At 40.0% G+C, this 18,449-nt stretch overlaps 2 protein-coding genes across 3 annotated transcripts in view; both read right to left on the reverse strand.

Annotated features, from left to right (window-relative positions):
* Positions 1-18,449, reverse strand: part of LOC135206192 (tigger transposable element-derived protein 1-like) — a 197,270-nt gene that overhangs the window by 151,295 nt on the left and 27,526 nt on the right. The window lies entirely within an intron of this gene.
* Positions 1-18,449, reverse strand: part of LOC135206210 (small ribosomal subunit protein bS6m-like) — a 64,123-nt gene that overhangs the window by 42,812 nt on the left and 2,862 nt on the right. For both annotated transcript variants that reach the window (XM_064237561.1, XM_064237552.1), the window contains exon 2: positions 17,885-18,024. In XM_064237561.1, coding sequence (XP_064093631.1) covers positions 17,885-18,024 — 140 coding nt within the window. The remainder of the gene's footprint in view (positions 1-17,884; positions 18,025-18,449) is intronic.

An 18,449-nucleotide genomic window follows, 5' to 3' on the forward strand; every position in this document is an offset into this window, starting at 1 on the left:
AGTGAGGGTGGGATGGGCCAACGGGGGGGGGGGGGGGGTAGTGTGCATCGTGGGCCCGCACTCCGTGCGCGTGCGCGCACGGGCACGTAGAATGTCGGCTCGTCGCGCCAGCCAAGGTGAAGGTCGGTCGTCGGAGAGTGACGAGGGGTGGACGGAGGACCCCACCCCTCTTAAATATGCACCCCTTACACGGCAACCCCTGGGATGACCCGAACCAGTACCCCTGACTGTTTTGGGGTTCATCCAGCTTTTCCTGACGCGGGAATTGCTGGAATACCTGGTACACGAGACGGTGGACTACGCTCGGTACTGCCGGTATGAGCTGAAGACGACCTTGTCGTATTACTGGCGGGGTTGTTCAACCTCATTGACATGGCACATTTTTTGGGGCTCCTCATTTATTTTGGTATGACACCTGCTGTCGACGTCAGGCAATATTGGAGGAGAAATTATTTTTTATGTATGCCGAATGTGCCTGGCGTTATGTCCCGTGATAATTTCCTGGCGATGGACAGGTACTTCAACGCCTTCAACCGAAGGGCCATACCCCGGAATAACAGTGATCGCCTCATTTTAGTGGCGTACAGTGTTTGGATTATCCGTGAGCGGTGTAGTAATCTCGTGATTCCTGGAAAGAACCTGTCTTTGGATGAGGGGATGATGCCTTACAAAGGAAACGTCTTAGTATAAAAAAGTGTATACCCCAAGAACCACAAAGAAATTGGTGTGAAATTCTTTCTCATTACCGAGGCCAACACTGGATACGTTGTGGACTTTTCAGTGTATACCGGGGTCTTCTCCACGCTGCGTGACACTGTATTCAACCTTGTGGGACGTTTCCGTACCAGGGATATCACCTGTTTATGGATAAGTATTCATTAACTCGGTTTATCCCTGGCCCAGGAACTGTATGAAGCAGGTGTTCACGTCAGTTCGGTAACCTTCGGTTGGTGCGTGGGGCCCCGAATGTCCTCAAGAGGTTCGCTAGTCATCCGCAACACCTGGCAAGAGGAGAGACAGAGTGGCGGCGGAAGGGCGCTGTCTTCGTCATCTGTTGGAAGGGGTGTCCGACTCGTCCCTATGATTATGACGAGTCATGAACCCATCCAAGAAGAGATCGTACAGCGGAAGAAGACACGTCGACAGGGCCGAGTTGTGTTTGAGGAGTTTCGTACCGAGCGGCCTACTGTCATTGGGCACTACAACAGGCACATGGGAGGAGTTGATCTCTTTGATCAGCTCATCCAGTACTATCCTTCGCAGGAGAACCAGAAGGTGGACACAGAAGCTCCTCAAATACATCCTTCAGTTGGCCCTCCAAAATGCCTGCATACTGTACTGTGGGTATTACCGCGGTGACAATCTTCCGAGGTTGACCCACATACAGTTCCTAGAGGTATCCGGGAATGCCCTCATCAACTTCGATCCCGATGAGTGGCCTTCCATAACTGACCCCCTGCCCCGAGCTGCAGATCTGCCCCTTAGAGGAAAGGGCAGATAGGAGGGCCAACTTCGCTGACCTGCCGCCGCCCTGCTGCCGCCGCCCCTTGCTGACGACGCCCCTGCTGACAACGCCCCTGCTGCCGCCGCCCCTGCTGACGACGCCCCCTGCTGCCGCCGCCCCTGCTGACGACGCCCCTGCTGCCGCCGCCCCTCTTGCTGCCGGCCCCGCCATCACCGCTTCTCGTCGGGTAGTGGACCCTGCGTGTCGGCTGCAGCCAGGGGAACACATACTGGAGGCCTTAGAAGTGGGCGAAGCGAAACGGTGCCGGTGTGCCATGATGCAATGGCAGGAGAGCAGAGAGCACCCGTTCTTCTGTCGTCTCTGCAAAGTTGCTCTTTGCAGGATAGGGGAGTGTGACCGAAAGTACCACTAAGGTCATGTATTGGAGCGCGCCCCCTAAACCGACAGCGGAGGGCGCACTGGGGCCGCCGGGTCCATCAGCAGTAAGGGTGGGCGCGCGTCTCCCTCCTCCACCTGTACCTCGTCATGTCGAGTGGAAAAAAATGCAAGACTCTTCAATGGAGGAGGGAGAAACAAGAATAGAAACGAAGAGTCAGGATTACGAGTGAGTATTCTGCATTTATTTTATATTTAGTTTTATATTTATTACAATTTTTTATATATCTGAATGTGTGCATGATAAAATAATAATAAGACATTTCATTGTATGCGAAAAGAGAAGTGTCACCTGCATTCCTTTTATTTATGTATTGGTACCAGAATCGAAGAATTTAATATATATATTTACGTATATATATATATATATATATATATATCTATATATATATATATATATATATATATATATATATATATATATATATATATATATATAATATATATATATATATATATATAATGATATATATATATATATATATATATGTATATATATATAATTATAAATATTTTTTTTTTAGGTAAGCAAATTACTTACAGTCTAGTAATATTCAATCATTTACCTTCACTTTAAAACAAATTGCAAGTCTCTAGAACAATATCTCGATTTATGGTGAATAATTGAAAAAAAATATTTTTATTCCCTCCGCGCCGCCGATTCTCGGCCGAAAATATCCGAAACGCGTAGGTCACATTCTCCTAATATTTGTGCCTTTTCATATTACGCTTATTTTATAGTTTTATATATGGAAATATGCGCAAAAACATGCACAATATAACAAAAAATATTGGAAGGTTGTAGCATTTATCATTTTTGAAATATTTGCATATAAAGTACGATAAGTACGAAAAAAACTACGATTGGTCAACTTTGACTCAACCGAAAAGGTCAAAAAACGCATTTAAAACATAAAAATCTTACAGTCTAGTAATATTCAATCATTTATCTTCATTTTAAAACAAATTGCAAGTCTCTAGAATAGTATCTTGATTTATGGTGAATTTTTGAAAAAATATTTTTTTTCCCTTCCGCGCGCCGATTCTCGGCCGAAAATCTCGGAAACGCGTAGGTCACATTCTCCTAATATTTGAGCCTTTTCATATTACGCTTTTTTTAGAGGTTTATATATGGAAATGTGCGCAAAACCATGTAAAATATAACAAAAAATTTTGGAAGGTTGTAGCATTTATCATTTTTGAAATATTTGCATATAAAGTACGATAAGTACGCCAAAAAAACTACGATCGGTCAACTTTGACTCAACCGAAAAGGTCAAAACGCTTTAATAACATAAAAATCTTACAGTCTAGTAATATTCAATCATTTATCTTCATTTTAAAACATATTGCAATCTCTAGAACAATATCGCGATTTATGGTGAATTTAAAAAAAAAAAAAAATTTTCCCTCTCCGCGCGACGATTTTCGGCCGAAAATCTCGGAAACGCGTAGGTCACATTCTCCTAATATTTGAGCCTTTTCATATTAAGCGCTTTTTTTTAAAGGTTTATATATGGAAATGTGGGCGCAAAAACATGCACAATATAACAAAAAATATTGGAAGGTTGTATGCATTTATCATTTTTGAAATATTTTGCATATAAAGTACGATAAGTATGAAAAAAACTACGATCGGTCACTTTGACTCAACCGAAAAGGTTAAAAAACGCATTTATAACATAAAAATCTTACAGTCTAGTAATATTCAATCAATATTTATCTTCATTTTAAAACATATTGCAAGTCTCTAGAACAATATCTCGATTTATGGTGAATTTTTGAAATAAATATTTTTTTTCCCTCCGCGCGCCGATTCTCGGCCGAAAATCTCCTAAACGCGGAGGTCACATTACGCCTAATATTTGAGCCTTTTCATATTACGCTTTTTTAAAGGTTTATATATGAAAAATGTGCGCAAAAACATGCACAATATAAAAAAATATTGGAAGGTTGTAGCATTTTTCATTTTTGAAATATTTGCATATAAAGTACGATAAGTACGAAAAAAACTACGATCGGTCAACTTTGACTCAACCGAAAAGGTCAAAAAACGCTTTTATAACATAAAAATCTTACAGTCTAGTAATATTCAATCATTTATCTTCATTTTAAAACATATTGCAAGTCTCTAGAACAATATCTCGATTTATGGTGAATATTTGAAAAATATTTTTATTCCGTCCGCGCGCCCGATTCTCGGCCGAAATCTCGGAAACGAGTAGGTCACATTCTCCTAATATTTTGTGCCCTTTTCATATTACGCTTTTTTTTAGAGGTTTATATATGGAAATGTGCGCAAAAACGTGCACAATATAACAAAAAAATATGGAAGGTTGTAGCATTTATCATTTTTGAAATATTTGCATATAAAGTACGATAAGTACGAAAAAAACTACGATCGGTCAACTTTGACTCAACCGAAATGGTAAAAAAAACGCATTTGTAACATAAAAATCTTACAGTCTAGTAATATTCAATCATTTATCTTCAATTTAAAACATATTGCAAGTCTCTAGAACAATATCTCGATTTATGGTGAATATTTGAAAAAAAATATTTTTATTCCGTCCGCGCGCCGATTCTCGGCCGAAAATCTCGGAACGCGTAGGTCACATTCTCCTAATATTTGAGCCTTTTCATATTACGCTTTTTTTTTAGAGTTTTATATATGAAAATGTGCGCAAAAACATGTACAATATAACAAAAATTGGATGGGAAAGGTTGTAGCATTTCATCATTTTTTTTATATTTGCATATAAAAAAAAATTTTAAACAAAATTCGACATTCGGGTCAACTAAACTTTTAACTCGTTCGAAATGGTCGAAAACTGCATTTGTAAGCTAAAACTCTTACAGTATCGTAATATTCAATCATTTTCCTTCATTTTGAAACAAATTGCAAGTCTCTATAACAATATTTCGATTTATGGTGAATGAAAAATTATTTTTTACATCCGCGTGCTACGAATTCATGCATCATTTTGTGATATATTTTTCTCTGTGTTGCTTTTATCGTTTTACAATGTGTTATATATCAAAATGATCGCAATTTATGCAACATTACAACGAAAAAAAAGTAACTTGTTACCTCTAACCGTTGGCGCACAGCGCGATTTGAATACAATTATATATGAAATTTCGTTTTTGCGCTATCATATATCGCATTATTTATATATGATAATGATAATTTTTTTCATTTCTGATGGTTGCATACTAAACCTCAAGCAATGACAAAAAAAGGAGCCAAAAATGAACTCTTAATCTTGAAAACTAAGCGCGCTGTGATTTTTTGAAAAAAATATTTTTCCGCTTACGCGCTCACTCTCAAACCCCTCCGGCATACGGGAGTCATTTTTTTATTTACCGCTTCGGCGTTAATGGGTTAATAATTTAAATTAGTAAATCATTTATTTAGCATACAAAAAAACATCTCTCTAAGAGAGAGAAAGAGAGAAACCTAGCCACTGGCGGGGGGAACAAGCCAACCTTGGTGCCGGTCCTAAGCCTGGATAGAGAGAGTTAGTGACAGGAATGGCATCCGACTATAAAAACCCAATGCCAGAACCATGGTTAGTCTAATCCAGATTCAGAGAGAATGCCAGGACATACCCTGATAAAGCAACACGCAGAGGCCTCGCCTAACCCCTCTGATAAATAGGCAAGGGCTACCACAGTGCTGATTAGTGCAGTTAAAGAAGCAAGTCCAACTGATTAGAATTGGGACACTAAATGTGGGTAGTATGACAGGAAAGAGTAGAAAGGTGGCGGAGATGATGAATATGAGAAGAGTTGATATCTTGTGTGAGCAAGAAACAAGGGGGAAAGGGAATAAGGCAAAGGAAATAGGAGAAGGATGTAAGTTCATGTGCAATGGGGGAGACGAGAATGGTAGAAGTGGAGTAGGCATCATTGTAAACCGAGAACTGAAGGAAAAAGTGGTAGAAGTTAAAAGTAAGTAGTAGTCGGATAATGAAGATTAATGTAATCAGAAGTCCTAAATGTGATAAGCACTTATGCCCCACAAGTTGGATGTGATGATGAACAGAAGTCATGTTCTGGAAGGAGTTGGATGAGGTATTAACATCAATCCCAGAAGAAGAGAGAGTTGTATTGGGTGGAGACTTAAATGGACATATAGGTACAGAGAGAAGAGTGATTTCAAGAATCCATGGAGGACTAGGAATGGGGGAGAGGAAAGAAGGCAAAAGCATTATAGACTTTGCAGTGGCATTTGATATGGCACTAATTAATACATTCTTCCTAAAGAAAGTTTTTGTAACATATAGAAGTGGTGGAAGGGAGTAAAATTGATTTTCTGCTCTGTATGAGACAACACCCTAAGGAAGTAAAGGATTGTAAAATGATATATGGAGAGAATGTTAGCCAACAACATAAAATAGGACAAAGGGAAAAGTATCCATAAGATCAAATGGTGGAGCTTGAGAAGACAGAGAATAGAAAATGTGGAGTCAACATCTAGGTTTAAGGAGAATGTTCTGAGAGAAATAAAGTTGGAAGATGATGTAAATGATTGGTAGGAGTTTAACAGCAAAGCGATCTTAAGACATGAGGAGGAAATTTTAGGCAAACATTAGGCAAAGGTACCAAAAGATAAAGAAAGCTGGTGAAATGAAGACACACAAGGCAAGATCAAGAAAAAGAAAGAATTTCAAAAGAACTACGATAAACACAGAACAGACAAAAACAAGCAAACATCTAAAGAAGCAAATAAAGCTGCAAAACAACAAGTTGCCAGAGCAAAGGCTACTGCTTTCAAGGATCTGTATGAGAATGTTAACATGCCAGAGGGCCAAAGAATCATCCACAGGATAGCCAAAGCTAGAGACAAAGCCACAAAAGACCTCACATAAATTAAGCAAATTAAAGATATAAATGGTAAGGTTCTAACAAAAGAAGGGGAAATTAAAAGTAGATGGAGAGAGTATTTTGAAAATCTCCTAAATGAAGAAAATCGCAGGAATATCATTGAGGAAGGCATAGTAAATGAAAGAGAATTCCCCAGGATTAGTCAGAGAGAAGTAAGGCGGGCACTAAGTAAAATGAAGAAGGGTAAAGCAGTGGGACCAGATGGAATACCAGTTGAGGTATGGAGGTGCTTAGGAGAGGAAGGAATTAACATCTTGTGGGACTTGTTCAATAAGATCTATCAGCAGGAGAAGATACCTGATGCCTAGAGAAACAGCCTGCTAGTCCCAATTTACAAAGATAAAGGCGACACCCAAGATTGTGGCAACTATTAGGCCATAAAACTGATGGCTCATACCTTGAAAATTTATGAAAGAATAAAAGAGGCAAGGCTAAGGGATGAAACATCTACAAGTGAAGAACAGTTTGGGTTCATGCCAGGAAAAAGAATAACAGATACCATCTTTCTATTGTGATCAGTCGTGGAAAAATATAGAGAAAAGGGAAAGGAACTACATCTAGTATTCATAGATCTTGAGAAAGCATATGATCCAGTGCCTAGGCAAGAAGTCTGGAAGTGCTTGAGGGGAAAAGGTGTTTCAGAAAAATATGTGAGGATTGTAAATGATATGTACAGAGAAGCAAAAACACAGGTAAAAAGTTCAGTGGGAACAACAGAGAAGTTGAAGGTGAAAGTTGGACTCCACCAAGGCTCTGCCATGAATCCCTTTATTTTTGATATGGTAATGGATGTGATAGTGGCTGGAGTGAAAGATCAGGTGCCTTGGAGTGCACTCTTTACAGATGACATAGTGTTAGTAACCACCGACAGGAAATTGGAGCTGTGGAGAAGTGCGTTGGAGGACAGAGGCCTAAAGATAAGCAGAGCAAAAACTGAATATATGTGGATGAATGGAGGAGACCAAGGGGGAATAATAAACTTAGAGCAGGAAGAAGTAAAAACAGCTACATCCTTTAAGTACCTTGGATCGTGTCACTGATTGTGGAGGGATGGAAGAAGTGAACCCAAGACTACAATCAGCTTGGTGCAATTTGAGGAAAACATGAGATGTGCTATGTGACAAAAGATTTAATGTAAAGCTGAAGGCAAAAATGTATAAGAGCATTGTCAGACCTGCATTGATGTATAGTTGTGAAACATAGCCTCCCATGAAGAAAGATGAGAGAAGGATAGAAGTGGCAGAAATGCAAATGTTAGGTTGGATGTGTGGAGTGACAAGGAGAGACAGGATAAGGAGTGACTTCGTAAGAGGGATGGTGAAAGTTACAGAAGTATCAAAGCTGCAAACGAGACAATTGCAATGGTTTAGGGATGTTACGAGAGGAGAGGAGGATTCTGTATGTAAAAGAACCATGAACATTTTAATACCCGGAACAAGGAGAAGAGGTAGACCAAAAATGAGATGTAGAGACAGTTGACAAGGACATGCGGGAGAGGAACATGAGGTAACGGTGCATGATCGCAGAAGATGGAGAAGACTCAATAAACAGCAACCCCCATATAAGGATGGGAAAAAAGCCGGAGGAGAGAGAGAGAGAGAGAGAGAGAGAGAGAGAGAGAGGAGAGGAGAAGAGAGGAGAGAGAGAGAGAGAGAGAGAGAGAATTATTATTTTAATATATATCATTTAATTTGATTAAACTTACCAGTACAGCATCAATATTAATATTTGAAAATTAGTAAATCATCTTTGTATCATAAAAATGTATTTAGTCATGAAAATAACATCAAAATGCACCAATCAGTGAATATTTATTGTCAGAAAAACCTCCGAATAGGCGAATTTCCCGCGAACAATGGATAAATGTGGTCCAAAGAAAAATCTGCAAAATATGGCGGAGTACCACGAATCTTGAAAACGCAAAATATGGGGGTTGACTGAAAGTTTGAGGACAGACTGGAGGAGTTGGCAAGGGGTGGGCTCGACTCAAAGGGAACAGATATCCCTCCCGAAGGACATCCACTACCCAGGTCTCGGCTCAGTATCACAGCCATGTTGCCAAATGGCTCAACAGGCACACCTCCACCACTGGGCAGTAGTTAGAGGGAATCTACCGCTAGCATTTCCCCTTCTTCTTTCCCTTACCTCCCTTCCAGTGGTCACACTACCTTCAAGAAAAAAGAAGAGGGCTGGATACAGGTATTCTTCTACTTACGATGGGGTTAGGTTTAAAAAAAAACCAAAAACCATCAATTGCTGGAAAAATCATATCTTGAATATAGCCTAGCCTACACTAGGGTAATTAGTACCATCTTTACATATAGGGTAGTATAGCCTACAATACACAGTATACTTTATACATGTACAGTATAGTAATTATTAATTTCAGCTAATTAAATGCATAGTGACATGATAATTCAGTACAAAGAGAAAATGAATAAAATTAATAAGAGTTAGCCTAGTGTCTACTACGGTATAATGTTGTCTACATACGAATACAGTAGCCTCGCCTACAATATACTCTATACTACATATATGGTACAGTGGTGCGCCCCCCCGTATTCGCGGGAGATGCGTACCAGACCCCCAAAAAATAGTTAGAACCCGCAAACAGTTGGAACCCCTACAAAAATGCTTAAAACTTCCTATTTTGTTAGTTAAAACTCAAGAAAATGCACTAAAAATGTTCACACTTGGTTTTTTTAAATAGTTTTATCACAAAAGTACATTTTAATGATGAAATTGATAAAAAAAATTTGAATTTGTGGATATTTCTCATAGAAAAATACCGCGAATAGGCGAATTTTCCACAAATAAAGGGGGGAAATGTTCTAGAGAGAAATCCAAGAATACGTGAGTTCGCGAATCCGGAGAACGCTAACACGGGGGGTCCACTGTATAGTAATTTTTATTAATATAAGCCAATTCTGGAGGTCCAATGCATTCTGACTATGATATATCAGTAGAAAAAAATTGGACACAAAATGAGAATCAGATTCAGTCCAACATCGGTATAATTGAGCGTTGTCATGCTCCGATTGTATGCTGCTGCCTGCACCCGTTGCAAGTGAAATTGATAAATATTTTCAAAATATTGACATATCAGTATTAATTGCTAACCCCATCGTAAAATCGGATTATCGTATGAAATTATCGTAACTTGAACACTACCTATATTTCCTTGTGTCCATCTCAATGGAAGAGGCTTCTTGGGAGCAGAGGAAGAGCTAGCTTGGCTCGGAGGCCTAGCCGCAGTTGCTCTGGAAGGCCTTGATCTTCGCAACTGCCTGTTGGACAAGATGGTCACCATCTTCAGTTCTCCACTTGTCTACCGCAGCATCTACCATCTCTCTAGGCAAGAGAGCAGTAGCACCCAGCAACGGTCTATTCCTCAAGGCCAATACCGTCTATGGACCAATGGACCTGACAATAAAATTCAGGACAGCGACCCTCCTCCCGAGTACCAAGTTCGCCCACAAGTTCGCAGTCTGGTGGCTAGGTATGCGATGGCCCTACCTTCAGACTGACACAGTCTCCCAAAAGTCGAGTCCTCCCCAGGAACAACAGCCCCTGAGGAAGCAGCAACCTTGGATACTGTGAGGGACCACAGGTCAAACCAGGAGACTACCTGGAAGGCTGCCATAGTGGTAGCCTCCCAGTTCGCTGCCTCTTATTGCGTAAACCAGACGTTTTCTGCAAGATGCTGCAGTGACAAGCCAGGAGTTAGACGATCCACCTCCAGCTCCACCTGTTTAGTCAGCAGAGGCCCTTCCGAGGGCATGTAAAAGTGCTTCTGTCAAGGCAGAGGAGGGGGATGCAACTTGTCCAATTGGTTAGCCCTGAGTGAATTTTCTTGTCCTGAAAAGAGATTATTCACTTGGTCAAGGACAACTTCAGACGAGGACCATGGTAATCCCGTAAAGGCTCTGGGTTCCTTCTTAGGACCCCAGAACTACTCTGAACTGCGAGGGGGAGTCAGAACACACAGACACAGTCCTTTCCCTTAGGCCATTGTGCAGACAAATCAGCATAACGACCTCTGCGAACATCATCTGGATTTCGGGGGTGTCCGCATCCTGAGGGGAAGGACCCTCGAGTCCTTCTAGGATGCATTCTTCCTGAGACCCTCTTCCTGCAGCAGGAAGAACCTCATCAGACACCCTATGACCTTCCTGAAACACTTGAGCATACAACCTCCTGGGTCCTAAGACCGTGCCAGGAACGTTATGCCTTTGTGGCTGAACCCTGAGGAGAGCTCTCCCCAGCATTCCCCCTGGTTGCCTCATCCCTCCCAGTGTAACCCCAGAAAGTTGAAGGGATAGGTGAGGATGATCAGACGCTCCCACTCACTCTACTAGCAGAACTAACTGTGGCTCACCAACCCACAATGACAATCAGTTCGCAGGTCTATGAAAGCGTTCTCCCCCAAAGGAACAATACAGCGCTCTCGCACGGCAAGAGACACGCTTGCCGCCACGAAGACCAATCCGTTGTTAGAATATACTTTTTATTTTTTTATGATCCACTGACAATGTTGATTTATCGCTTGGGTGCAGTCATTTGTTTTACCCATAATTCTTGCGTTATGATGTGCGTGGCATGACGCCGCTTTTGAAAGTAGTGTAACTGGCAAGTTGATCGCCGAAGGTACTCTGTACTGCTGTATCTCCCACAGGAATTTACTCCCATTCAATACTGTTGTTATGCAGAAGGATAGTGAGCCTACGTTTCTGGAATTCAAGTCTTTGCTACGGAGTTATGAAGAAAGCCTGAGGAGTCGAGAGGCACATAGGCCTAATGTAATGAGTGAGAACGTCCTTAAGGTGAATTATAAAAATCCTGATTTTCAGTGTGGTGGGTCTGCCATGTCTCATCAGTAAGGTGTTACTCATGTGGTAAGCCTGGACATAAGTCTTTCGAGTGTAGGTTGAAGAAAGACAGAGGTAAGTGGTGCAAAGAATGCAAAACCATTACACACAATTTTGATGAATGTAGAAAGGCTAATAGGCCTGCTAGATTTTCTAGTGCAACTGTGAATGTTTGTAAGCCTAGATCCACTAATAATTATAGTGATGAAGAATGTTGTTTCAAAATAAGTTGCTCTGTTGATAACATATTTATAGATGTATGTAATATTCTTGTTGATTGTGGTGCTACTACCCACATCATTACTGATAAATCCAAGTTTAAGTGTTTTGATGAAGACTTTGATGAATCAAAACATATGGTTAAACTTGCAGATGGTGCAAGATGCAAGAATATTGTTAAAGGTAAAGGTAAAGCTAAAATTGTACTTTATGATACAAATGGTATAAACAAAATGTTGTTCTTGATAATGCCTTGGTATATTCCTACTTTTAAGCAGAATATATTTTCTGTACAATCAGCTGTTAGTAAAGGAGCTACAGTAAGCTTTAATCCTAATCATTCTGAGTTGATAAGCTCAAATGGTGTGTTCTTTTGAAATAAATAAGAAAGGTAAGCTGTATTATCTAAATAATGTAAGCTCATGTAAATCTCATTCACTAGAGGAGTGGCATAAGGTTTTGGGACACTGCAATGTTAAAGACATTTTGAAGTTAGAAGATAAAGCTGAAAGTATGAAAATTAGTGACAAAAGTAATTTTGATTGCATAACTTGTCATGAGGGTAAAATGCATTTATCTAGGAACAGATTACCAGATGAGAGAGCAAAGAGTAAAGTGGAATTTGTACATTGTGATCTTGCTGGACCAATGAGTATTGAATCAAGGGAAAAATCTAAATATTGGTATTGTTTTTGTGGATGATTATTCAGGGTCTGTTTTTGTTTATTTCTTTGAAACAGAAAAGTGATGCACTTAATGCTACTAAGAAATTCCTTGCTGATACTAGTTCTTATGGTGTGTTAAAAGATTAAGGTGTGATAATGGAGGGAGAATTTACTTCTTCAGAATTTAAAGAATTTCTGGTAAGTAATAAGATTCAACAGAATTTTCTTCACCAATATAAATTTTCACCACACCAAAATGGTACTGCTGAGAGGATGTGGCGTACATTGTTTGAAATGGCTAGATGTCTCTTAATTGAAGCAAAGCTACCAAAATTCATGTGGAATTATGCTGTTAGGGCAGCTGTTTTATATAAGGAATAGATGCTACAATTCTAGACTAGATAAAACCCCATATGAAGTGTTAATGTCTATGAAGCCTAAACTTGAAAATATGCATACTTTTTGGTTCCCTGTGTTATGCTTATGTAGAAAGAAAGCTAAGTTTGACCAAGATGTGAAAAGGGAATATTTGTTGGCTATGATTCATGCAGTCCTGCTTATCTTGTATATATCCAGGAACTGACAGTTTGAGAAAGGTAGGTAGGTTAGTACATTTTACTGATAAATTCAATTTTGATAAATCCCAAATTGTAGGTGTTGATTATACTGACTATACTTTTTCTCCTACTGTGCGTATGACCTCAATTAGAATGCTTATGCAATTGGCAGTACAACATGATTTAATTGTGCATTGTATGGATTTTAAAACTGCCTATCTTAATTGAGGGCCCCAGAACCAGAAAGTCGTATATGCCACTCCACGGATTTGGAGTTATGCATACTGGTAGATTTGGCAACCTTTTCTCTGTGTATTTGAGGCATTTCTAGGCCATTCCTCCATTTACATACGTCGAAATTCCTACTGGGACAGTCGGAATTATCGATTTTAGCTACAGGAAAGAACATGACTTCGAGCGGTGCTGGCAGCCGCTCGGACGCTTCATGAGGACCAGATAGACGCATATCACTAGCGCTGATTAAGCCAATGAGAGCGCGCGTCACTTTGCGGGTAGCGAATTCTAGGCCAATGAGCGTTTTTCCCCATAAGGCGCGTGTAAGCATCGACCAATCACGCCGCGCAGCTTACAATCTCCCGCCAATGTTTACATCTCACTTCAGTGATCATAGCGGGAGATTTAATTTACGATTATCCTTGTGTTGTGCTGTTATTTTGTCTGAAATTACGCTTTATTTGAGTACATTATGTCTTCCTCTGGCAGTGATAGTGAGCATAGTGATGTCGTGCAACAGTTTTTTTCATTATTAGAATGTAATAATAGTCGTAGTACTAGTAGTAGTAGTAGTAGTAGTGGATGAGGGTCACAGCTGGTAGCGATGTTTGGAGCTAACAGACTGCAATCTGATCGAGTTAAGTCCCCTTCACATTGCAGCTTCTATTAAAGGATGGGGGCCCTAGTAGTAGTAGTAAAAAAAAATTATTATGATAATATTATTATTGTGTATTATTGATGGTTAAACATCATAGTGATTCAAGGTTATCATCGTCAACATCATTATTAAACCATCATAATATTATTATTTCTATCATTATTATTATTATCATTATTATTATTATTATCATTATTATGACAATAGTATTACTATTCTATTATAGTATTTTCTTGTGATTGATTATAAGTATCGATGTATTATGATGATGAAAGGTTATTATCATCAGTGTCATTATTAGTACTAATATTATTGTACTATCCATCATTATTATTATTACTATTATTATCATCATTATCATTATTATTATTATTATTATTATTCCCATTGTTATTATTATTACTATTATTATTATCATTATTATCATTAGCAATACTCGGTTTCTTATCACAAAAATGTATCGTCTTTTCAGCACACTAATTATTACTTATCAATATTATTATTAATAGTATTATTATCATTATTATTACCAGTATTATTACTATTACTCTTATTAATCATCATCATTACAACAATATGATAACACTTTATTATCGTTTAACACATTCAATTATGGTTTAAGTGCTTGTTATGACTCAAATATTAAAAAATGTGAGTTTGGCAGACATTTTGAATGCTAGCGCGCAAGCGCACCCTACAATTTTTTTCAAATTTTCACAAAAAACTTATAAAGAGTATAGCTTTCATATGAAACTAAGTTTAAATCGATATCTTTCTTAGAAGCAGAGTAATGATGATAAACTTTGAGGCCAATTTACTCATTTTTTTTTTTAAAAAGTGGCATATACGACTCTCTGGTTCTGAGGCCCTCATTCTGATATTGATTGTGAAATATTTGTTCAACAGCCTGAAGGTTACAATGAAACTGGTAGTAATAATGAACAATTGGTTTGGGTTGATGATATGATCATTGCCAGTAGTAATGAGAAAGCTCTGTTTGACACTAAACGTGTATTATTTCATAGATTTAAGATGAAAGATTTGGGAAAACTTTCATGGTTTTTGGGTGTTGAGTTTTTTTTTGTTTTTGAGTACCATGATGCCTATATTTGTTGATGTGTAGTAATTTGCAGATTGATGAGAAATAAAAAGTTTATGAGGGGGTGTTAGAATATTGAACTTTTATTTATGATGCATTGACAATGTTGATTATACGCTTGGGTGCAGTCATTTGTTTTACCCATAATTCTTGCGTTATGATGTGCGTGGCATGACGCCGCTTTTGAAAGTAGTGTAACCGGCAAGTTGATCGCCGAAGGTACTCTGTACTGCTGTATCTCCCACATTCTCCATTAAAGTGACTCATTTATGAAGTGATTGCTTATTTAATAACCCACTCATCATGTCCTCTACGGTAATATCCGTGACCGTGGCCTTAGTGGAGACGAGCGCTCACCTGACTGGCGAGAGTCAGTACCATCATCACGATGCGTCCCAGTCCTTTTCAAGGTTGAAACCTCTCAAGAGAACTGAATGGGGTACCTCCTACCAGTCTCAGTGCGCGCATAGTCCAGCGGGACCGTCACGCCAACCCTGGGCACCGAGCGAGTACCAGTAAGGTGTGCTACTTGAGCAACTCGCCCCTTTCCTCAGCCCCGTGCCTGAGTCATGACAGTGAGCAGACTCAGTGTCATCGACTCTGGCTGCACACGAATCTGCAAGACTTGCATGCACTCTGGGAAAGCTCACGAATGAGAACCCAAAAAGGAACTAGTCTTAGAGGCAGAACCTCTAGGACTAGCAACAGAAGTGCAAACCGAAGTTTGCACTATTGCGGCTCCTGACCAGCTAGCCCCTGGAGGAGGCGTGGCAGTCCCTGTTCCCGAAGAAACAGGAGAGCCAGCGAGAAGACAGGCCCTTAGAAGTCCTGTGTTGAGATTTCTTGGGTTGAGGGAGAGACCACCTTCTTCCTCGGCAGAGGAGTCAAAGAAAAGGAAGCAGCAGACAACTACAACACCTTATGCTTCTTCTTTGTCAACTTCTGAATGGTGGTCAAGTCCACCAACCAAGGGGCCACTGGGGCTGCCACCTTAGCAGCAGGCCTAGGGGGTGGCACAGACAGGAGCAGCGGACACTTGAGCAGCAGCAATGACGTCAACAATACAGTCAGGAACTTGGACAGCAGCAGGCACAGTCAATACAGGAGAATATACCCCTGGTAGGAAGATCTAAGGGGGATGGAACTCTGGATAGAGCAGGAACATATGTGGGTGAGGAGACAACATAGCATAACCTGGACGAGGAGGTAAGAGAGGTATGTATCTACCTTAGTTGTGCGGTCGTGTACCCATCATCACGGAGGGAGTTATGCTGGTGATGAGTTGGGTATAAACCAAATGAGGTGGGACCACATACCCACCCCGGTACAAGTAAAGTAGTTGTTGTCACCGCCTCAGCCACATGCATCACACGGGCAGACGAGAAGTGTGCCATAACCCCAGCCCCTAGAGAGAAGGGATACCAGGCAACCCAAGTGGCATTCATGCGTGCTGCAAATCCCCAGTTTGCTAGGCCGCCATACCTGAAGAAGCAAAATTCGGATTAGATAGACGAGTCTCTGCTCGCTTCCAAAGGGGAAAGATCCCCTTCGGAAGGAGCAGAGGCCCCTGAATACAACAAATCCCTGTCGTCCACCCTCCACCCCTTCTTTATGCGACAAATTGAGCAAGGAAGTGGAAGAAGAGATTACCCCCAAAGGGAAAACAGCCGTGCAAGGAAGCTTACGAGGAGGAAGAAACGACAATGAAGGTCAGCCACCATAGAGTCATCGAGGGCATTTAGCCCTCAGATGAAGTCCTAGAAGCCTTTCCCAGGACTGCTTCCTCCCCTCATACCTACTCCACTGCTCAGACAACCAGGAGGCACATACTCTACAAGCTTGGTTTCTAATAGACTCCTGCCCCCACCCAGCATTTGACACAGAGGGTGTGTGGATCTACTAGCAATGATGACCTGAAGAAGCTACCACACTTCTTCCCTCCAATTCCCGGGCACACATGCTGGGAGAAGGAGGGGTGTTTGGGCGTATCTAAGTCATGAGTTTGCATGTTGCAACACGCTGGGAGAAGGAGGGATGTTTAGGCTTATCTAAATCGTGGGTTTGCATGTTGCAATAATTGGAAAATTATAAGACAAACAAGCAAAATGCAATACACATCCAATAACAAAAATAAAGATCTTACTGATAGTCACAAAACATTCAACAGCACAATGGGTAGAGATCGAAAAAACATGTCTGATCACCAAGGGGGCCGAAAGCAAAATGGAATGTTTACATCCAGGCGGGTGGGACTCCCGACTAGTGGACAGTAGTTACGTACTGCTGAATTCCAGCCTACACTGAAAGTAATTCCTAATGTAAAGGACCTCAGGTTTGTATAATGTGTATGAACAAAAACCAGTTGCAGTTTGCACACACAAACCAGTAATCATGAACTCACAAGAGGAAAAACAAAGCACTGACATAACATACAGAAAGATAAAAAAAAAAAAATCTAATGGGAAAAAAACCTGGTTTCTGGTAGCATCACCAAAGATTTCTTACCGAAATCTTTGACTTATTTTACCAATCTTGAGTGTCTTAAAAGCCTAGTATAGTTTTATTATTGTAAAGTTAACTGATACCTATATATTTCACATAAACATATTAACAACTACTGTAGTCATGAACTAGTGAAGCAGCTAGTTGAGAAAATCTTCACTCAAATTGCACCACAATTATACGAGATTAAAAGGCTACTTAACCTCAGCAAATTATTCACATAAGTTTCAACTCGATATAGCAATACTGAAACTAGAAGAGAGTAACTTTCTACACAAATTTGATAGCTTACCTTCCCTTTGTATGCATGCGACCATGTGCACTCATTCTATATGGTAGCTCTCGATTTCCTAAATTTTCAATTTTGCGCAAGTATCCTCCTTGGTCAAGAATATTTTCTGATATTCTCTGTACAGTCTTAATGAGTCCAGCCTGTGAAAAAATTAGAAACTTTTAAAGCATTCTTCATGTTTTCAGTTACATACCACTGCTTAACAAATTAACATCTTCATGGGTCTCAGAGCTTAGTCAATAAATTCAAACTGTCATGAAGGTGCTAGTTGATTAAAAAGCAATGTGACCTTACTAGGGGAAGGGAGGCCTCTTATGTGCTCCCTATACTTATTTCTTGATTGGTCTTTGCAGAGCAAGATGCATACTGCCATCAAGTGCAATAGTAAAGCAATGCCTGGTCTATAAATGAAATATCTAAAATAAATTTTGTTAAGTTAAAAGATTCTGACCTTTCTTACCCTCTTCGAATACAACGAATCTACTTCCATATTCACATCCATACTTTTTAGTCCACACTTTTCTTACCCTTATTCTTCCTACTTACTAATTCCCACTTACCACTA

The sequence above is a fragment of the Macrobrachium nipponense genome, chromosome 11, assembly GCF_015104395.2.
Source record: "Macrobrachium nipponense isolate FS-2020 chromosome 11, ASM1510439v2, whole genome shotgun sequence".
NCBI classification, from domain to species: Eukaryota; Metazoa; Arthropoda; class Malacostraca; order Decapoda; family Palaemonidae; genus Macrobrachium; species Macrobrachium nipponense.